This window comes from Drosophila elegans, unplaced genomic scaffold (assembly GCF_018152505.1).
Source record: "Drosophila elegans isolate 14027-0461.03 unplaced genomic scaffold, ASM1815250v1 contig_476, whole genome shotgun sequence".
Lineage (NCBI taxonomy): Eukaryota > Metazoa > Arthropoda > Insecta > Diptera > Drosophilidae > Drosophila > Drosophila elegans.
The window spans coordinates 5,594,124-5,611,539 of record NW_024545863.1 but is presented as its reverse complement, the minus strand read 5'-3'; the positions used below and the strand labels follow the sequence as shown (position 1 = coordinate 5,611,539).

Here is a 17,416-nt window from a genome sequence, read left to right as displayed (position 1 = left end):
AACTTTTCGGGGTGGAGGAAGGCACTAGCACTCCCTGCTGTCATATGGATACTGTGGGGTACGGCACTCTTAAAGAGCACATAATTGGTCTGTAATCTATTTTTGACAGATTGAATTTCGCTTTTATCTTGATTTTGTTTTGACTGACTCGGTTGCTGTTGTTTCTGCCGCTGCTGCAGCTTTTTCGGGTACTTCTAATTGGGTTGTGTACCCGTGCTTTGCCACCCCCAGACAATCCAAAAACCAAACACAAACCCAAACCCATCCCAAGCGAGTAGATCCCAATCCATCCGAACCATTTGCAGGTGCCGAGGGTTGTTTGTTGGCCTTGACGTAAAGATTTGCTAAATGGTTGCCGGCTTCTGTCCATAGTTTAATATGATAAGTGGGTTGCTTGTCTTGAACCGGAGTGTTCCTACGACAGCGCTTGGGGAATCGGTTTGGTTTTGGGTTCGCATTCAGACTGAAGCTCATGTTCGGGCTATGATTTGGTTTTGGTTTCGAGTCCAATTGGTTAAATGCCAATTTATGCGCTGGAAAATTGGTAATTTAAGACCGCAAAGATTCAAACGGTCAGATAAACAGCAGAGTGTGGGAATTATTCATGGCATAGTTCAAGTGTTTTGCATTTCTGTTAATAAATTACATAAAATTGTCAGGATCCCCAGGGACTTATCCGAGAACTTTTCATAATTTGACTGTCAACAAGGCAGAAAAAATGAAAACAGCTAAGGATATAAGAAACGATTTGACATGGGCAATCTTCAATTTCATACTTGGACGCCTCCAGCTTGAAATAGGATTTTATCGATTCAAATATTTGTCTTTTATAAAATAAAGGAAAAATAATATTATTTTTCATTTTAATTTTGGGATAAACTGAACGTTTTTTAAATGATATACTAACTTGGGGAATATCTTTTGCCATTGTTGTTTTAAAAGATTCTTTTAAACTAGCTCTTAGCCAAGGTCAAAATTATGAAGCTCAAGCTAAATAATACATTTGTTAAGGAAACATGCAGCTTCAAAATAAAAGTGGAATGGATTGAGCCTGTTGTTGTGTAATTACACTCTGCGTGCGACCCATTTGCAGGACCGCCTCCCAACCCTTTCCAAAGTCAATTCATCGAAATTGTTTACCATGTTGCGTAACCTGTAATTTTCACACCATTTTCACTCTCTCCCCTTTATTTTCCATACGCTTCTGATGTCATTTATTCATTTGCAATTCGGTTTATTCAATGCCCATCTGAAATGGGCGGTAACAGAACGTGTGCTTGCGGCACTTTCGTATAAATATGTAATTCTTTCGCCGATATTTCGAGGGCAGGAGGTCGCTGTGGGGTAGCCATTATAGACGGACTGCCATGATACCCACTTGCCGTTAACCAGAAGCGTCAACAAACAGTAACAACAAGCGGACCAAACAAGCCAGCAGCACAAACTTTGTTCAATTTTTTGCAATTAAAATGATTCTGTTCACATGGGTGTGTGCGAGGGGTGTGTAAGTGTAATCGTAATGAAGCCCTTCCGGTGGCTGTCAAGGCAACAACGGACGGGTTGTGCCAAACTAGAGAAAGGTAGGGTTCGGACAGAAATTTTAGCCAGAATGTCCATGCATGTGGGTACATATGCACCAAGCTGAAAAAAGCAACCATTTAGTATTTCTTTATTTTAATATTTATTTTCCTTTTTTTTTTTGGCCTGTTATGATTTGAAATTGCATTGGTTATAGAATATGTATTTTCTAAATAATATATTTAATATTATATCAATAGTTATATTTTTAAAACAACAATTTTTATTTATCTTGTTTGAAATATTGAAAGCATTAAATTTTATTTAAAAATACTTGGTAATATTAAACCAAAACAAATATAAATTTCTTAGACTTCTTATTGTATTTTACATCATGCCCCTGGATTAAGTTCTTCATTCGAAAATATATATGCAAAATCTCTTATGCTCATTAGTAATTGTTATAACCCATGAATAGTAATTGTTAACAAATATTTTAAACCATTATTGGACAAAATTTGCCCATCTCTTTGACCACCATTTTTTGCTTTATCATAAATTCGAACTGTTGTATTTAATATTTTGTAGCAGTGCAGCCAAGTGGGTTGAAGCGGGCTTCGCTTAGCGCTGATTTTAGCCGCAGGCTAAATGACATTAAATAGCACGACGGCCCTGCGACAATAACAACAGCTGGAGCCAACCAGCGGGTCAGGAGGTGCGATTTGAAAAGCGTTTTACAACCATTTACACACTGTATCCTGCGCACATCCGTTTGCTGTGGATGTGGATATGCACTGCTTCTGGTACGTCATTGTTGGCTTCCTGTTACGCAATGCCGCGCTCGCAATCGTCACGGCCTACATAATTTGTAGGTACACTCCATTCAGGGGCTAACACACACAATGGCCTGGCATCGAATAACCAAACAGCGGAGTACAAATTTTATTGTTATTCAATTGGATTTGAGTTTGGCTGAGAGCGGTTCGTCCTGCGAACGAGTGTTTGCGAGTGTGTGACAGTTGACGCCTCGCAAACAGGACGCTTCCGGTGGCCTCCGTGGATAGGAGCTGTAATTCGAGCGGCAAAGTGCACGTAATTAGCCAGCGACTTGCCGCATTTGCACTTTTCTACTCGATTTGGCCGGGAGTCGGCTGAAATTCGAGGTCGCCGCCATGCGAGCGAGACATTGTTTGTGTTATTGCATTAATTCACAACAATATGGCGCGTAATGAGATGGAATTTGATTATGCTATTGTGAGCGCGATGCGGCGCTGCAATTGGAAACTAATGCCATTCCATCCGTAAGTGCCTGTGTGCCGTAATTACCAGTTAAACGGCTTATCATCTTGCAACGGCGAAATAACGGAGGAGCTGGGAAATTTTTTCGGCTTTGACACTAGGAAAACTCATTTGCCAAATATTTTAAAACTTTTAAATCTACATTAGCTTAAATTAAACCTTAAAGTAAATTAAATTACTCACGAATACGTACTTGTGATTAATATTATTATTATTTTGTAATATTATAATGAAATGAATAACAACCAAACTAACATTTAATATTTAACAAAACCAAGCTTTATAATAATTATCCTCTTTTTTAAATACCTCTAAATAACATATTCATTTATTTAACAATTGGTAAAACAAAAACTAAAAATGTAATGCATCTTGATGCACATAATTTAGTAAGTAAAACGTAATGATTGTTAGGAACTGATATTGTTTATTTAATGTGCCTGCCATTTAGAGCCATAAAATATACGCAGCTACACAACTGTCAGTTGATTAAAGCACCTCAATTGCAAATAAAAGCGGCATTACAATAAAAAATACGCAACGCTGATGAGCCTATTATAGTGACAGGAACTGCGGGAAGGGGAGTCGCCATCACCCCCTCGACAACTACGCACTAAAACACACACTCACACTACACCGGATCACACCGCACAACTGGTAAAAAATAAAGTCCATAAAAAAGGAACATCGCGTTGAGCAAAAATTGCCCACATTTGCGGGCTGACCAGCGGCCGTAACGACTGAAACGGGAACAAGGATAATGCGAGGACACTGGCAGCAACCACAACAGCAGGCGCCGAATGGGAAATAAAAATAAATGTGCTAAATGGATAATAAAGTACAAAGAGCGACAGGCATAATGTCCGAACTGACACTCCAAAGCAAACGGCAAAAAGCAAACCACAAAAATGGCAATCCTTGTATGTGCGAGTCCTTTTTTTAAGCGAAATTTAACTGTTGTGGCCATTGTATTTAATTGAACTGTCAACGAAAATAGATAAACATAATGGCGGGTGAGGCAGAAAACATGTCGAGGGAAACACATTGAGTCCTTAGAGCTGTCAAAACTAAGTTTTCTCTTCAAGGACCTTGTCCATAAAAAGCTATAAGGATTAGTGATGATAAAAAGAGGAAAGGAATAATAAAACTGAGACAAAACAAAAACATAATAATAATAGAAGGTAATATAGTTTAGGGTTTTAAATTTGAAGGTTCTAAATAAATTTTTTATACATTAAATCAAATGTATATATTAATTCCACTCAGGCAGCTTAATAGCAATAATATATTTTTGTATTAATCTATTTGCCATCCCTAAATAGGATTTACGTACTTATATGTAGAAACTGTGCGCTAAGCTGCACCACTTCATGCCCAAAAAGGCTGCAATTAAAATAAGTACCCGGCCGCTTGGCTTCGTCAAATGATGCACCACCACAGCATATTGCCGCATAACCCAGGGCCCACAAAAAGTGTTGCCAAAACTCTAGTATAAAAACACAAAGACCATACTATATAGTATATAAGCACATTGTGCTGGCAAGCTAATTAAGAAATTACTGCAGGCAAAACAGCGTCTGCCAAAAGCGCCAAAACCAGCCCCCGAAATTGGTCAGGCTCATTCCCGTTTTGGGTGGCTGCTGTTTGCAAAAAACCACTTCACATATGAAAACGGAAAATAAAATTAGGAAAAAACCCAAAGTTAGAAAATGAGTTGAGTTGAGTCGAATAAGATTTAACCTACAATAAGCTGGTCTAAAATGTTCATGTCCAAACTAACAGTTTTAGTAAAAATAAAAAAAAGAAGTCGGCTTAACAAAATATATTTCGTTTTTGGAACCATGTTCTGAAATGTGTTTTGCATCATATTTAGACTACTTAATTAAAAAGTTTAAAAACTTAATTTATAAGAGGTATATGATTAAATCAACAAAGGGGTTTGTTTAAGTTTGTGTACTGGTAAAAAACTAAAATCGAATATAGGAACGATAATTTCCAAGAATTGTATATAAAAATTGAAAAATTGTAATATCAAATTTAAACTTTTGAGGTCGGATAACTGATATGACTTGCATAGCATCGTTTCACTACCCGACAAAAAAATAACGATTTCATAATCCAGCCAGCCAGCCAGTCAGCCACTCACTCCGACTCCCCAAATACGGCCAACAATTTACTTTACATATGAGCAAATGTGGCCCAAAAGGACCAGCGAAAAACGAAGTTGCATTCATGGAAAGCAGCCAAAAAGCAGCCAACCAAATTGCTCGTTGTCTGGGGGCAGGCAATTTTTATAATTTCGCTACAATTTTGAGGCATTTTATGAGATGAATTGAAATATTTTTTCGCTCTGCTCCTTTTTCGGGCACATTCGCATTCAGCCAAGGAAAGCCATCAAATCCATTCATGCGCTTAAATAAAATGCTCAAGCACTTGACTGCATCCATACAAAAATGTTGCGGAGAGCATCCGATGGCAGGAGGAATGGCGAATAAAGGTTTGCCTAATTTGTTCAGTTGGTTTGCACAAAAAACGATGCAAACAAAAATAGCAAGGCTGAACCCTTTTTAAGGACTCTTAGCAGAGGGCCAATGGACAATGCCACCGCTCCCATTGTGGTGAAATTCATTTTGAGGACGAAAACGGAAGGCCTTATCCCCGAAAGCATCAGCTTTATCCGATCTCAACCTGCCAACCATTGATTACACAACTCTCAGCAGTAGGCAATCCTTAAAGTACTGGCTAAATCCGGCCTTCGGCCAGTGGTTTACGGGTCGGATGAAATACAAGCCAATAAACAAGCGATTGGTTGCAAAATAAGCGCATCAAACGAGAATATATATTTATTCGTACAATAAAAACATTTTAACGCCCTCCATTTATGCGCAGTCGTGTGAAATGCAACACTCCACACAATCGCCTATAATTATGCACATACTAACAAACATATATGCGTTTGGGCCCATTTATATCAGCTGAATCGCAGTTATGCCAGCGTTTGGTAATTCAAACTCGTTCGCCGATTGCTAGGCATAGCGAAAAAAGCATTTTATGTATTTTTATTGCCATTTATTTGCGGCGCACAATTCGCAATTTATTTTTGCAATTTAACACGCGATGCGAGGCGAAGCGAAACTCGAAACTCGAACCTCGATCCACGAAACGGCCCCAAGGACCCAGAGGGCCAGGACATGGGGGTTCGACGCGACTAAATTGCAACAAACTGCACAATAAATGGCAACTTAAAACGCCTGCAATGCAAGTAAAAACAAAAAAGGCAGCAACATGCATTGCAGCAATTGTGGCAAAAGCTGTTGCCGGCATTGTTATGGCCGGGTCTAACATATATGTGTATATATGTTATGCGATGCATGTACGGGTTTATTTGCGTTGGCAATTAAACGTAAATAAGCGCTTGTCGTCCGTCGCTTTCAGGCGCATGCAAAATGGCCGGGATAAATCCGTGGCAAAACATTTGTATCAAATGCCAGCAAATTGCTATACAACGCATAGATACGAGGATGAAGACTCGATACGGAGACCATATATGTGGACAGATGCTGGCAAAGGTCGACTGCATCCGTATACAAAAAGGGTTGAGATTGCTTTAAACTTTAGTCAAGGAGTAGATACAACAATTTACTATAACAAGCAGCAGTAGTTGAAAATCAAAACCCTTAAAAATGTAATACCAATTGATTTCAATAAAAATTCATTTCCACAAAAATAGCTTAAAGCTCACCAATTAACCGCTTCAAGTATTTAAATAATGACACACATTTTGTTATGGTTTTTCTATATGTTTATATAATTTATTAATACCTTTATATGTATAATTTGTTATTTGTATATTTGTAAGCATTTCATGTCTGTGAAAGTGTGTGTATGTGTACGTTTATGAGTTTGGTTTGGTTTTAAGTTGAAGTTTGGATTATGTCAACATTCGATTAAAAGTATAAATAATTTAACTAATTATTTGGTAATTGCTTGACACACATCTTACGACTTATCGTAAGCACTAAACTAACATCGATTGCCTTGGTCCTCGGGGAGCTCGGCTTAGCATATCGAACTTAACTTACACTTGACCAGCAATTTAAAGATTCAAAAGCCAAACAAAAACGATACGAAAAGTGATGCAACCACCCACACTATCCACTTGTTATCTATGTGTATGTACATGGCGTGGGGTTTTCTAAAGCCTAAACTTATTGAGCAAGAGACATTTAAATTTACAAGGAGCTTGAGTTGTGGGTATTTACAGGGGGTTTTCTAGGAACAAACTATTTTAAAAACTTGAAACCCATTGATGTGGTCTTGCACGGAATGCCATGTTCTTGGAATGTTTACATATTATAACCATCAAATTATTGCCAAATGGATCATGTTCTTTCCAGATTTCCACTCTTATTTCCAAAATGTACTACACAAAGGTACGGCAATTTTTTCTCCGTGCAGCCACTTGGTTGGATCTGGCTCAGTAGGCCTTTTGGTTCGCCGACTTGTCCACGGCGGCAGCGGTGACCTCCTTGTGCTGGCCAGCATGCTCCTTGCTTTCCAGGCAAAGGCTGCCCTTCGGGGGCGTGGCCGAGCGGACTGGCGATGCGGATTCCTGCTCCTCATCCGCCTCCACATCGATGGCGGCATCCTCGTCGTCGAGATGGGTTCGCTCCTGCTCCGAATCGGAGTCCATGTCCGCCTCCATCATGGTGTCGCAGGTCAGGAAGGTGCGTTGCGTGAGCGGCGGCTGGGGCGGATGTGGGTGTGGCATGGCGGTGGGCGGCTTCAGCAGCGACATGGGCGCCGCCAGGCACCCCACGCCCTATACCAGCGACGAGAGGGGCGGTCGCGGGGGGCTGGTGTTGCGTGCCGCCGCATAATACTGCATTGGATGGTGGTGCGGCGGCGGCGGCGGCACAAATCCCGCCGTGGTGCCATCGTGGTAGAGCACCGGCACCCGCACCAGTCGCTGGGCCGCATGGGCCATGTTGGCCATATTGGCTGCCTCCAGTTCGGCGGCCAACTGGCGCTTCCACTTGTTGCGACGATTCTGGAACCAGATCTTCACCTGCGTCTCGGTCAGCCGCAGGGAGGCAGCCAGACCCGCTCGCTCCGAGGAGCTTAGGTACCGCTTCAGGTCAAAGGTCGACTCCAGCTGGAAGACCTGGGCCCGCGAGAACACCGTCCGGGTCTTCTTCTTGCGCTTCGAGTTGCCCTCGCCGTGCGGCGAGGAGCTGTCGGAGGGTCCGTCCGTGCCGTCGTCCTCCTCGATGATCTCCTCACCCTCCTCGTCCGATTCGTTGGAGCTGCTGGGCAGCAAGTAGCCGCCGTGTGAGCCGCCCAAATGCGGATGCGAGTGGTGGGCCAGGCTGCTGCCGCCGCCGCTGCTGCTGCTGCTGGTGGGCGTGGTGGGCTGATGTGGATGCTGCTGCTGCTGCTGTGGATGCTGTTGCTGTTGTGGATGCTGTTGCTGCTGGTGTTGCTGTTGCTGCTGCTGCTGTTGCGGATTGAGGGGGTGGTACAGAGGGTGGAGGGGCGACTTGCTGGCCTGGTTCGAGTTGGCAGTGGTGTTGCTGTTGTTGTTGTTGTTATTCGGGCTCATGGAAGTGGGCGATGGGGGATTCTCGGTCGTGTTCGTGGAGGAACTGTCTGCAAGAAGAGAGAGAGAAAAAGCGGAGAGAAACCATTTAGAAAATGAGAGGGAAACGGGCAGAGAGCTTAAATTGTGTTAGTTGATTTGTCAGTCTCGTTGGGTGGTGTTTCGGTGGGTGGCGGATGGCGGGTGGTGGGTTGTTGTGGGTGGCCTTCGAGGTGGTTGCTCCTAAGGGTTGCTGCTCCAAGATACTGTATCTCTGTACCCGTACACGTATCTGTGTGCAGAGATTTAAGCTGCAACACTTAACCTCACACTTGTCGCCTCAGCGTTTTTATTTTTTGTGTCATTCGTGATTGCTGTGGGTTCCTAAAGCGCAGACGCCGAGAGCATGTACATACGTATATATATACTCATTCTGATGGCATAATATGGCATAGCAATCCCTGCTCTGTCTGCGCATTAAATTACCATTTAAAATGGCTGTCAGTCAGCTTGGCCGATTTTCTTTTTATCGAAGCTTTTAGTTTTGATCTCATTTGAAAAGTTTAAATTGCCGTAATTTGCCTTGAATGGATTTCGAGCAGCAAAAAAAAATAAATCTCTTAATAGCAAGCTGGCTGGAAAACTTTCAATCCGTAAGGATAGATATACATTGGATGCGGTGGTAGTTGGGGTGGCAGAGAAGGTGAAGAACTTAAGGCCAATTTACATGAACAAATGCAATTGCAACGACTCTTAATGCCAATGGGGCCAATTAAACGGGCTTAAACTGCATTCCCCGATGTTGCTTTTGCAGTTGCAGTTGCTATTTTACTCTACTGTGAAGCATGTCAAAGGCTTTGTCCGTAACTCGATACTCGATTACAATTTGCAATTAATTGCCAATGACGATTTAAGCAGTCGTCTCACTTGGCTTCCATTCCATGCCTGTGTGGGTGAGAGCTTAAGACATTTGCGTAGTCTGCTTCTGGGGCGAAATTCTTTGAGGCATTAGTCGCCGCCGTCGACAAAACAACTTAACTTTGAATCGAATGCAACGGAATACCAAAGCACTCACAAAAAATCTTTGAAACTAAATAATTATTTTTGGCAAAACAAAACAAAAAAAAAAAGTTCGCAAGTTAGTTTTAGATAGTAAAACATAAGTATTTCTACCCAAAAAGGTTGTGTTTTAATTCTGTAAATCTGAAAGTAAACATGTAACGCATTTTGGTTGTAATGAGTAGTACCTTTTTAATTTTCAAATCAATCTAAATTGACTTTATCCTTAAACAAAAAAAAAAAACACAAAGAAATTAACTAAGCTGACACATTTAAAAATGTTTTTTTATTTCGTCTAGTGTAGTGTGAGGAATGCCTGACACATCACATTCCTGGCTTAAATAAAAAGGCGGATGCAACGAGTGCTAAGCCGCTGTGGCATGTGCTCAGTATAGTTCAGTTGAGTCGTCTTAATTCGAATGGGGGGAAAGTCGGTAACTCCGTTGGCTGTTTTTAATCAACTTACCATGGGTGGGACTGTGGAAGGGCAGTCGCTGGGGGGCCCAGGGCCATCCGGGCGGACACAGGGCGGCGTAACGACCCGCCAACGCTCCCCACTGCGAGATGAAGCCCAGCCTGCAAGGGGAAAAGAGGGAAAAATAACGCCATCAATTATGCATTTTGATTATTGCCCGAAAATCAAGACGCGAAAAATACCCCATCCTAGATGCGGGCCGAACTTAAGAGGCCATTAGGCATTTGCCATTTTGCCGACGGCCAAAAGTTGTTCAGCCCAAGAAAGTTGAAGCATCAAAGTTCGCCGGAGGGGCAGGAGGCACAAAATCAAGGAGGCTGGAGACCCTTAACAACCCCATAACTGACAACAGCTGTTAAGAATTTGGCCCATTCAACCCTCCCTGCTGAATATATGTACATGTATATACAAATGTGCACTGAAAAAGCAAAGGATCAGGCTCTGAGAAAATTAAAGTAATGCGAGAATTCATAAGAAATGCAACCAATATCGTAATTATATTCAAATTAAAATTCAATTTTATAATAATAATAGTCTTCAATTCAAATGAAAAAAAATTGTTGGGTAACCTAAGTTTCTAGTTGAATTTACATCGAACAAATCATTTATAAATGAAGAATGTAATAAAGATGTAAGCTTGCATTTTTCTCTCTGTGTGCGAGTGTGTAACCTTGTTAACTTACTGGCTTAAAAGCATCTTTTATAAATACATTTGATTTATTTATGCTGGCAAGACGAAACACTTTTCATTATAATGCGTCCTATATTCGCACGGGGAAGTTCAGTTATTTGGGGTGGGTTTAGGCAGGTCTCTTTTTAGTGACATGTCAAAACCGTCCAAATGTAATTGGCCAAAGTTGCTTTTGTCTCTCGATTCTGATTGATTCATTGGTTTTTTTTACTTACCCTTCTTAAGCTTCCCACGCACCCACTGAACTTTTGTGTTAAATGTAAGCCGCACGAAAAGCATTCTCACCGTTCTAAAATGCCAGATCGCAATATACGGCTTGGAATTGTACACTAAAGTGCCTACCCCTTGAGCTCGTTTTGCTTTCGCATTTCGCTTTTACCGGCCAGTTGGGCGGGCTAAGCTTCCCCCACAAACTTTGACCCTTTGGGCAGGTGACCTGTGCTCGGACTGTGATTTCTTTTCGAGGGTGCAACTGCAACCCAAACCCCCCAGACAGACACTGTGTGTTCGTGTGTGTATGTGACATTAACATTTAGTTGACCTCTTTCGCTGCGGCCAAGGGTGCATCAGGTGTGGAAATCAATAGCCAGGTGGGCGAAAGCCACTATCGCTCTCTGCCCCGATCCCCACTTCCATTTCCCACTTGCCAGCAGTAATGATTTTCAATTAAGTTTACTTTCAGCCCGGCCCGGAAAATTATGAGGAGGACTCTTTAGGGGCTTCCCCAAGTTGCCAGCTCAAATCACTTCTAATGGGCTTCATGTTTACAGCGGCAATTGAGAGAAAGCCGCTTTGGCTTTCGACTAGTCCGGAGGCAGCCAGAAGCCAAACCCCAAAAAGCCGCAGAAAGACGAAAATAGGCAGAGCTCCTCTCAAATTACGAACACGCCGGAAAAAATAAGGGCTAAAATCAAGATTTTGGTATTGATTGAAAAAAAAAATTCGTTTTTCTAAAGTCTAAAGTGGATAGTTTAAAAAAATTTTGTAGAAAGCGTATTGGCCATGTAATTATCTGTACATTTAATTTTAAAAATCATGGAAGCAATGTATTGACTTATTGTAACCAAATCACAAAATTGACTTAAAAACAAAGGTCATAAGATCCAACCAAAATATATAAAGTTAATATTATATTATAAGCCAAGAAAAAAACATAAGCTTTCCCCAAAGTGTACGCATCATCACAGCTCCTCGGGCAAGACGTGAAAGGACAAAAGGAATTACCTCAATTACTGGAGCTAATTCTGCACGACGATGGTCGACATGAAAAATCAAAACAAAAGCTTGTAGCTATTTGCTCGACTAATTACGCAAATCAAGAGCTCGGCGCGGATAATGAAATAAGTACAAAACAAATTTGCCCACGGCAAGCCGCGGACAGCTGGGTATTCATTTCCACGCCCATTTTCGTTGGTGTCATTCTGCGGCGGAAGCGGACGGCCATGTTTTAAAAGTGGGTGCGAGCCTGGCCCATTTTGAGACCCTCGTAGAACCGTAGAGCCATGAACCGTGGAACCGTGTAACCGGGCCCCAAATCACCCCCCGCCGGCTGTCAAATGTTTGGGAAATGGGGGGGTTGATGCATTTGTTATTCAGCTTTTAATGAATTGTTTGCGGTTCTCGCTTTGGGCTCCTTTCCCTGGCTCACCCATCATAATTTCTCGTCTTGCGATCCCTTTTGTCCGAGGGATAAAAGTGGGCTATGCAATTGAGTTGTTTAACATGGCGTTCGACATCGGTTACTGGTTGGGTCTGGGTTTTGGGGACTTTGTCTCTGCTTTGATGTCCCCCCGAGCTATGAGTGGGGTTTTCTTTGTGCCGAGATCTAAGCAAAGTTCAAAGTAATGTGACTGAATGGCTGGGGTTAAGTTAAGCAAATTACGGCAATGGCTGGAATTAACCAATTCAAATGGCATTACCCGCACTTTTCTTTCGACAATTGTCGCATTACCGAAATTGATTTAAATAAATATATTTAAATGGGAGACCTAGTGATCTGTGAGCGCTAAAACCGCTTAGGAATCGCTCATGCATAAAAGATTTGCTCACGCTAATTGGTCCATCCCGTGCGGGACTGTCGGGTTGCCCCTCACACCCGGGAGTATGTATATATTTTACATTGTTGACATTTAGCGGTGCGGGTTTTCGAGGGGTTCTCGACCTGGCCGCAAGAGTAGGCAAAATATTAAACACTTGAATGGGCAGAGGCTTTGCTTTGCTTTGCTTTTGTCATTAAACCGGATTATTAGCAATATTTCAGGGCCTGGGGAGCGGCTTAGGATGTGTCCCACAGTTCTGAAATACAGTTCTGAAATAACCAAAAATGGTGACATTTGTGAAGAGCATGATATTAGTTTTTCTCTTCTTTTTTGACGATTTACCACCATGGGAAGCCCCGCCAAATGACACGTGACCACTGAACAGAGAACAGAGGAAAAGTCAAGCCTCAGATTCAGATTGGATGCAACTGATGGTCTGCGGAATATGTTTTGATTAAATTGCGACCATAGAAATTCCCGGCACACCATCGCGATAAGGAAGCAAAGGCATTTCACCACTAAACACTAATCCCCTCAGCGACGGAATCAGATACAGATGGGATTGGTTAGGTCCTCAATTGCGATTGCAATTGGATTGTAATTACTTCTGCGTTTATATAGCTCTCTCGGTGAGTGGTGTGTGTGTGTGTGTGTGTGTGTGTAATTATAATGTCATCGTCTGCTTTTTGCGTCATCCTGGGAGAAAAGGACAATGCAGGAGCACCCTTTCCGTTCGCCGTCCCATTGTTTTCAGTCCACTCACAAGCGTATCGAGTTACACCTTTTGAATGGTTTTTTCCTGCTCTCCAGCGTTTTTTTTTGTCGAAATCCCCTCGACCAACGGAATCGTAATTAAGTACAGACTGAGGAGAAAGCCCAGCGACTAATTAAAAACGTAAGCGCAACTGTCAAAATAAGCCGAGCTCGGGTAGAAAGTTGGCTCAAACTATTAAACGATCACTCAGCAATATTTGTATACCCCGTGGCATTAATCATTCCACCCGATGATCAACTGATAAAGCAGTCACATAGGCAGCCACACGTCAGCTGGGCAAGCGCCAAGCAGCAGGAGGCGACACTTCCCCGAGGACGAGGTCCTTAATTGGGGTAGCCACGCAAGGGGCACGGGACCACTGGCACTCCGAGTAGATAGGGACAGTGGCGACCCTCGGACAACCTGACTAACTTCCCTTATCGAGGCGATCAGCGGTGTGGGCACGCGTAAATGAAATGAAAATGATCATTATTAAAAAAATGCAGAGGTCCAAAACGTCTGGGGGAGTCCACGTTCCCTCTCACAAAATAAAAGTGCAACTTATAAATTCTCTTCGTTGTTTTTTAATTCAACACATGCGTTAATCGAGCTGGCTGGAAATTCGATCGCTCATTCCGTATGCAGCATTTTAAAAGCCGGCTAAGTGGGGTTAATATGCCAACGTGTATGATATGAAATGTACAAAAAACATCATATTCATTTTAATTACAAATAATCTTTGTAGATAACTCATTTCATAATTAATTTTTTAAAGAATCGCAGAATAGTATAAGTTTTAAACTGATTTAAAAAATTGGATATACAATTGATAGCATCTAAATCGTTCAAATTGTAATTAGCTATATGGATTTACTTAAGAAAAAATATTTTTCACCATCATTGCTAAAAGAATATTTAAATATACATATGAATTTAATTTTTTCCCAGTGCATGTATTTTGTATCAATAGGTTGCATTCGCAGGACAAACAGCTGTAAGAACGTTCCTGTTTTATGGGTCAGTTTGGAGGGTCTGAGGGTTCATTCATCGTTTTGCATACGATACTGGAGCATTGTCAGTCCGTCAATCAGGCAGTCAGTCAGTTACTTTCGTTCCCGAAACGGTGCATTGAATTACAACTGGCAAATGTTATGTAACTCGATAGGCTGACCAAATTGCCGGACGAAAAATGATAAGTTCAAGCAGTTAGGCATTTTTCTGCATTATTTCGAGGTCAGCTAGTGCCCAATGCAACTAAACACTGTTCCATCGGCCTTATCTGTCTGGAATCGTTAGGGACAAAGGACCGGTACTTTAGCCATTTGCATCTTCACCCACTTAACGTCTCGTGTAACGTTTGCCCAACAATTTTCGGTCTTATGGACCATCTCCCGGCTACTTTGTCCGTCCCTCTCATCTCTTTGTGTATTTCCTGCGAAGAGATTTGTGTCACCTTCCTTTGTCTTCCCCTAGGACGATTATATAAAATTGGCCCAGCCTGAGAACGAACAAGTGGAATGGCAGCCTCTTTGGGCTCGCTCATTGAGGGAAGGCTTGACTTTTTGGTTTCAGCTTGCCAGCAAACGTTTTAATCTAGGTCGCATACACTGCGCACAAAATGGGTGAGAATGTATTTTCACAAAAGAATGCCTGTTAAGATAGGCCCTTAACATAAACCCTATTATGTTTATGATGTTAAAAGTAACATGGTTATACAAAAACTTTAATTTAAGATTCTTAAAAAGCAAATTAAACTAAGGTAATTAAATCATTAAAATTTTCAAAATGTTCAATAAAAATGAGACGAACAATAAGTTGCATTGGCAGCATCGAGTTTTTTAAAAATAAACAATTATATTTATTCATTGTTTATTGCAGGCAGTTAAGCTTTTTATCCAATGAATACCAAAAAATAATAATTTTCAGAGCACATTACGGTTTTAAAGAAGTAAACACTCTAAGGGATGGGAAAAGTACTAAAATGGCTAAAATAACCTGCAACATAACAAAATAAGTAATTGGAAGCTATAACGATTTCAATAAATATAATATGTCACGAGAGACTGATTTTAGCATTAAATTCTGAATATATTTATATTTCTCAAGTTTAAAATTCATAATAAATGAATAAAAAACCTAGTCTTGATTTAAGTAGTTGCCTTTGCCCCTCTGTGATACCAAGGAACACATTAGCTCACCTGGACAGCATGGCTGCATCCTGTGGTCCGCCGGATCCTGGTTGCGGCAACTGCGGAATGGGTGTTATCAAGCCGGCGGCGCCGTTCTTCTTGGCCGGTTCGCTGCGACTCAGGATGCTGGAGATGGAGAAGCTGGTGAAGCCGTTCGATCCGGTGGTGCCCTTGCCGCCGCCCCCGCTGCTTCCGTTGCTATCGTTGCTGTTGTTGCTCAGGTTGGCCGCCGCCACCGCTGCTGCTGCAGCCGCGGAGGCGCAAGTGTTGTTGTGATTGAGGGCCTTGCTGTTGTTGTTGTTGAGGCTGAGGTGGCCCTGCACCTCTTCGCCGCTATTCCGCTCCGGACTTTTGGGCGGCGGGCTCAGGCGCTCGACGTGCGACTGATGTTGCTGCTGGGCATGCAACTGTTGCTGTTGCTGTTGCTGGTGCTGTTGCTGGTGCTGCTGCTGCTGGCTGGTGGGCGTGAGGGCGTGTTGCAGCAGGGCGGGATGCGTGGCCCCGTGGGCGGGATGCAAGTGGCCAAAGGTGTGGAGCGCATGATGCAGGGTCACCGGATGGCCGCCCAGGGTGCTCAGGTGGTGCTGCAGATGGTGGTGCAGCACCGCCGGCGGCACGGCTCCTCCGCTGGGACTGTGGTGGAAGTGATTGCCGCCCGATGCGGAGGTGGTAGGCGTGCCGGCGGCCGTGTTGGGCGTGTTGGAGCGATGCGTGGGCGTGGCGGGCGGCGAACTGCCGTCGGCGGAGCGGGCCGGCGAGCGGGCCAGCAGCGGACTGTCGCGGACGGCGGCGCCCAAAGGACTCGGCTCCGGACTGGAGACCACACTGATGTCAACTTCGGCCTCGGAGGAAGACATGGCTTATGATTTCCTTTTCTGTTTTTGCTTTGGCAAGTTCTTATATTTATTTCAGCACTTTTGTTCTTTAGTTTTCACTTCTGCGTTTATCTTGTTATTATTCAGTATAAAATTTGTACAACTTTCTTCACTTGATGCGATGCGTGGCATGAAAAACTCGTTAGGGAAAAACGCCGAGCGCTACCGTTGGGAGAAACACGTCTGCACCGTTTGATCAACGTTTCGCATTTAAATTCAAATGCGGATGTTAACAGACGCACAAGTCCTCGCCGGATTGCTGACTGCTGAGTGCCGAATCCTTCGTCCTTTGTGTTTCTGTGTGAGTGTGTGTTTGTGTGTGTGGGAAAGCGATCGTTTAGTGTTTTTATTGTTTCAGTCTCTGGATTTTTAACCCCCGGTCTCGTGTCCGGAGAGCGTGGAACTGAAATTGAGACTGAGGTGGTTGGCTGGCAGCCCTGCAAATTCTTTTGGTCTTTGCGCTAAATGGTTTTCCACACTCTCGAGCTCACACACACACCTACCTCATTTCTACCCCTCTTGGGAGGGTGTGTCCCACTCTCTCCCTTTCTCTCTCGCTCTCTCTTTCTCTCTCTCTGCAGCGATAGTTCTCTCTCTTTCGCCGCCTGGTGTGCCCTCCCTTTCTGGCAGCTCTTTTCCGTTCCATTTGCAGTTTGGAATTTTATTCCGTTTATTTCGACAATTGCACTGCAACCGCACCGACAGACACTTTTCGGATTTTGCTCATTCGTTTTCCTTTTTTTTTGCGGCGGTAGACTAGGGGAGTTTTACATCCCCGGACGGGAAACACTTGGCATTTGGAACTCATCTGAAGTGGGGGCGCACTCACCGCCACTCGGCTCGACTCGCAAAATCGTTTCGAATCGCTTCGCTCGGCTGGTGTCTATTGAAATGCCAATATAAAATCAATCAATTGCCACCTAACAGGGGGTCAAGTGT

The 17,416-nt window shown here is 43.0% G+C and overlaps 2 protein-coding genes across 2 annotated transcripts; both read right to left on the bottom strand.

Annotated features, from left to right (window-relative positions):
• Window positions 1–6,672: 6,672 nt before the first annotated feature.
• Window positions 6,673–7,615, bottom strand: LOC108140813. The gene has a single exon (XM_017263818.2). The coding sequence runs from the start codon at window positions 7,613–7,615 to the stop codon at window positions 7,295–7,297; it is 321 nt and encodes a 106-aa protein (XP_017119307.1). The 3' UTR covers window positions 6,673–7,294.
• A 24-nt stretch (window positions 7,616–7,639) lies between these two features.
• On the bottom strand, window positions 7,640–16,868 carry LOC108140812 (homeobox protein Hmx). The gene is made up of 3 exons (XM_017263817.2): window positions 15,612–16,868; window positions 9,921–10,030; window positions 7,640–8,466 (listed from the first exon to the last, which is right to left on the bottom strand). Exons 1-3 carry the CDS (start codon window positions 16,457–16,459, stop codon window positions 7,640–7,642), a joined length of 1,785 nt encoding a protein of 594 aa, XP_017119306.1. The 5' UTR covers window positions 16,460–16,868.
• Window positions 16,869–17,416: the final 548 nt, after the last annotated feature.

Excerpts from the sequence above, each read along its gene's own strand:
- LOC108140813 (XM_017263818.2), bottom strand. The coding sequence starts at position 7,615 with ATGTCGCTGCTGAAGCCGCCCACCGCCATGCCACACCCACATCCGCCC.
- LOC108140812 (XM_017263817.2), bottom strand. The coding sequence starts at position 16,459 with ATGTCTTCCTCCGAGGCCGAAGTTGACATCAGTGTGGTCTCCAGTCCG. Across the intron at positions 10,031-15,611 it reads GATGCAGCCATGCTGTCCAG|GCTGGGCTTCATCTCGCAGT; the intron begins GTGAGCTAATGT and ends TTCCCCTTGCAG. Across the intron at positions 8,467-9,920 it reads CTTCCACAGTCCCACCCATG|ACAGTTCCTCCACGAACACG; the intron begins GTAAGTTGATTA and ends CTCTTCTTGCAG.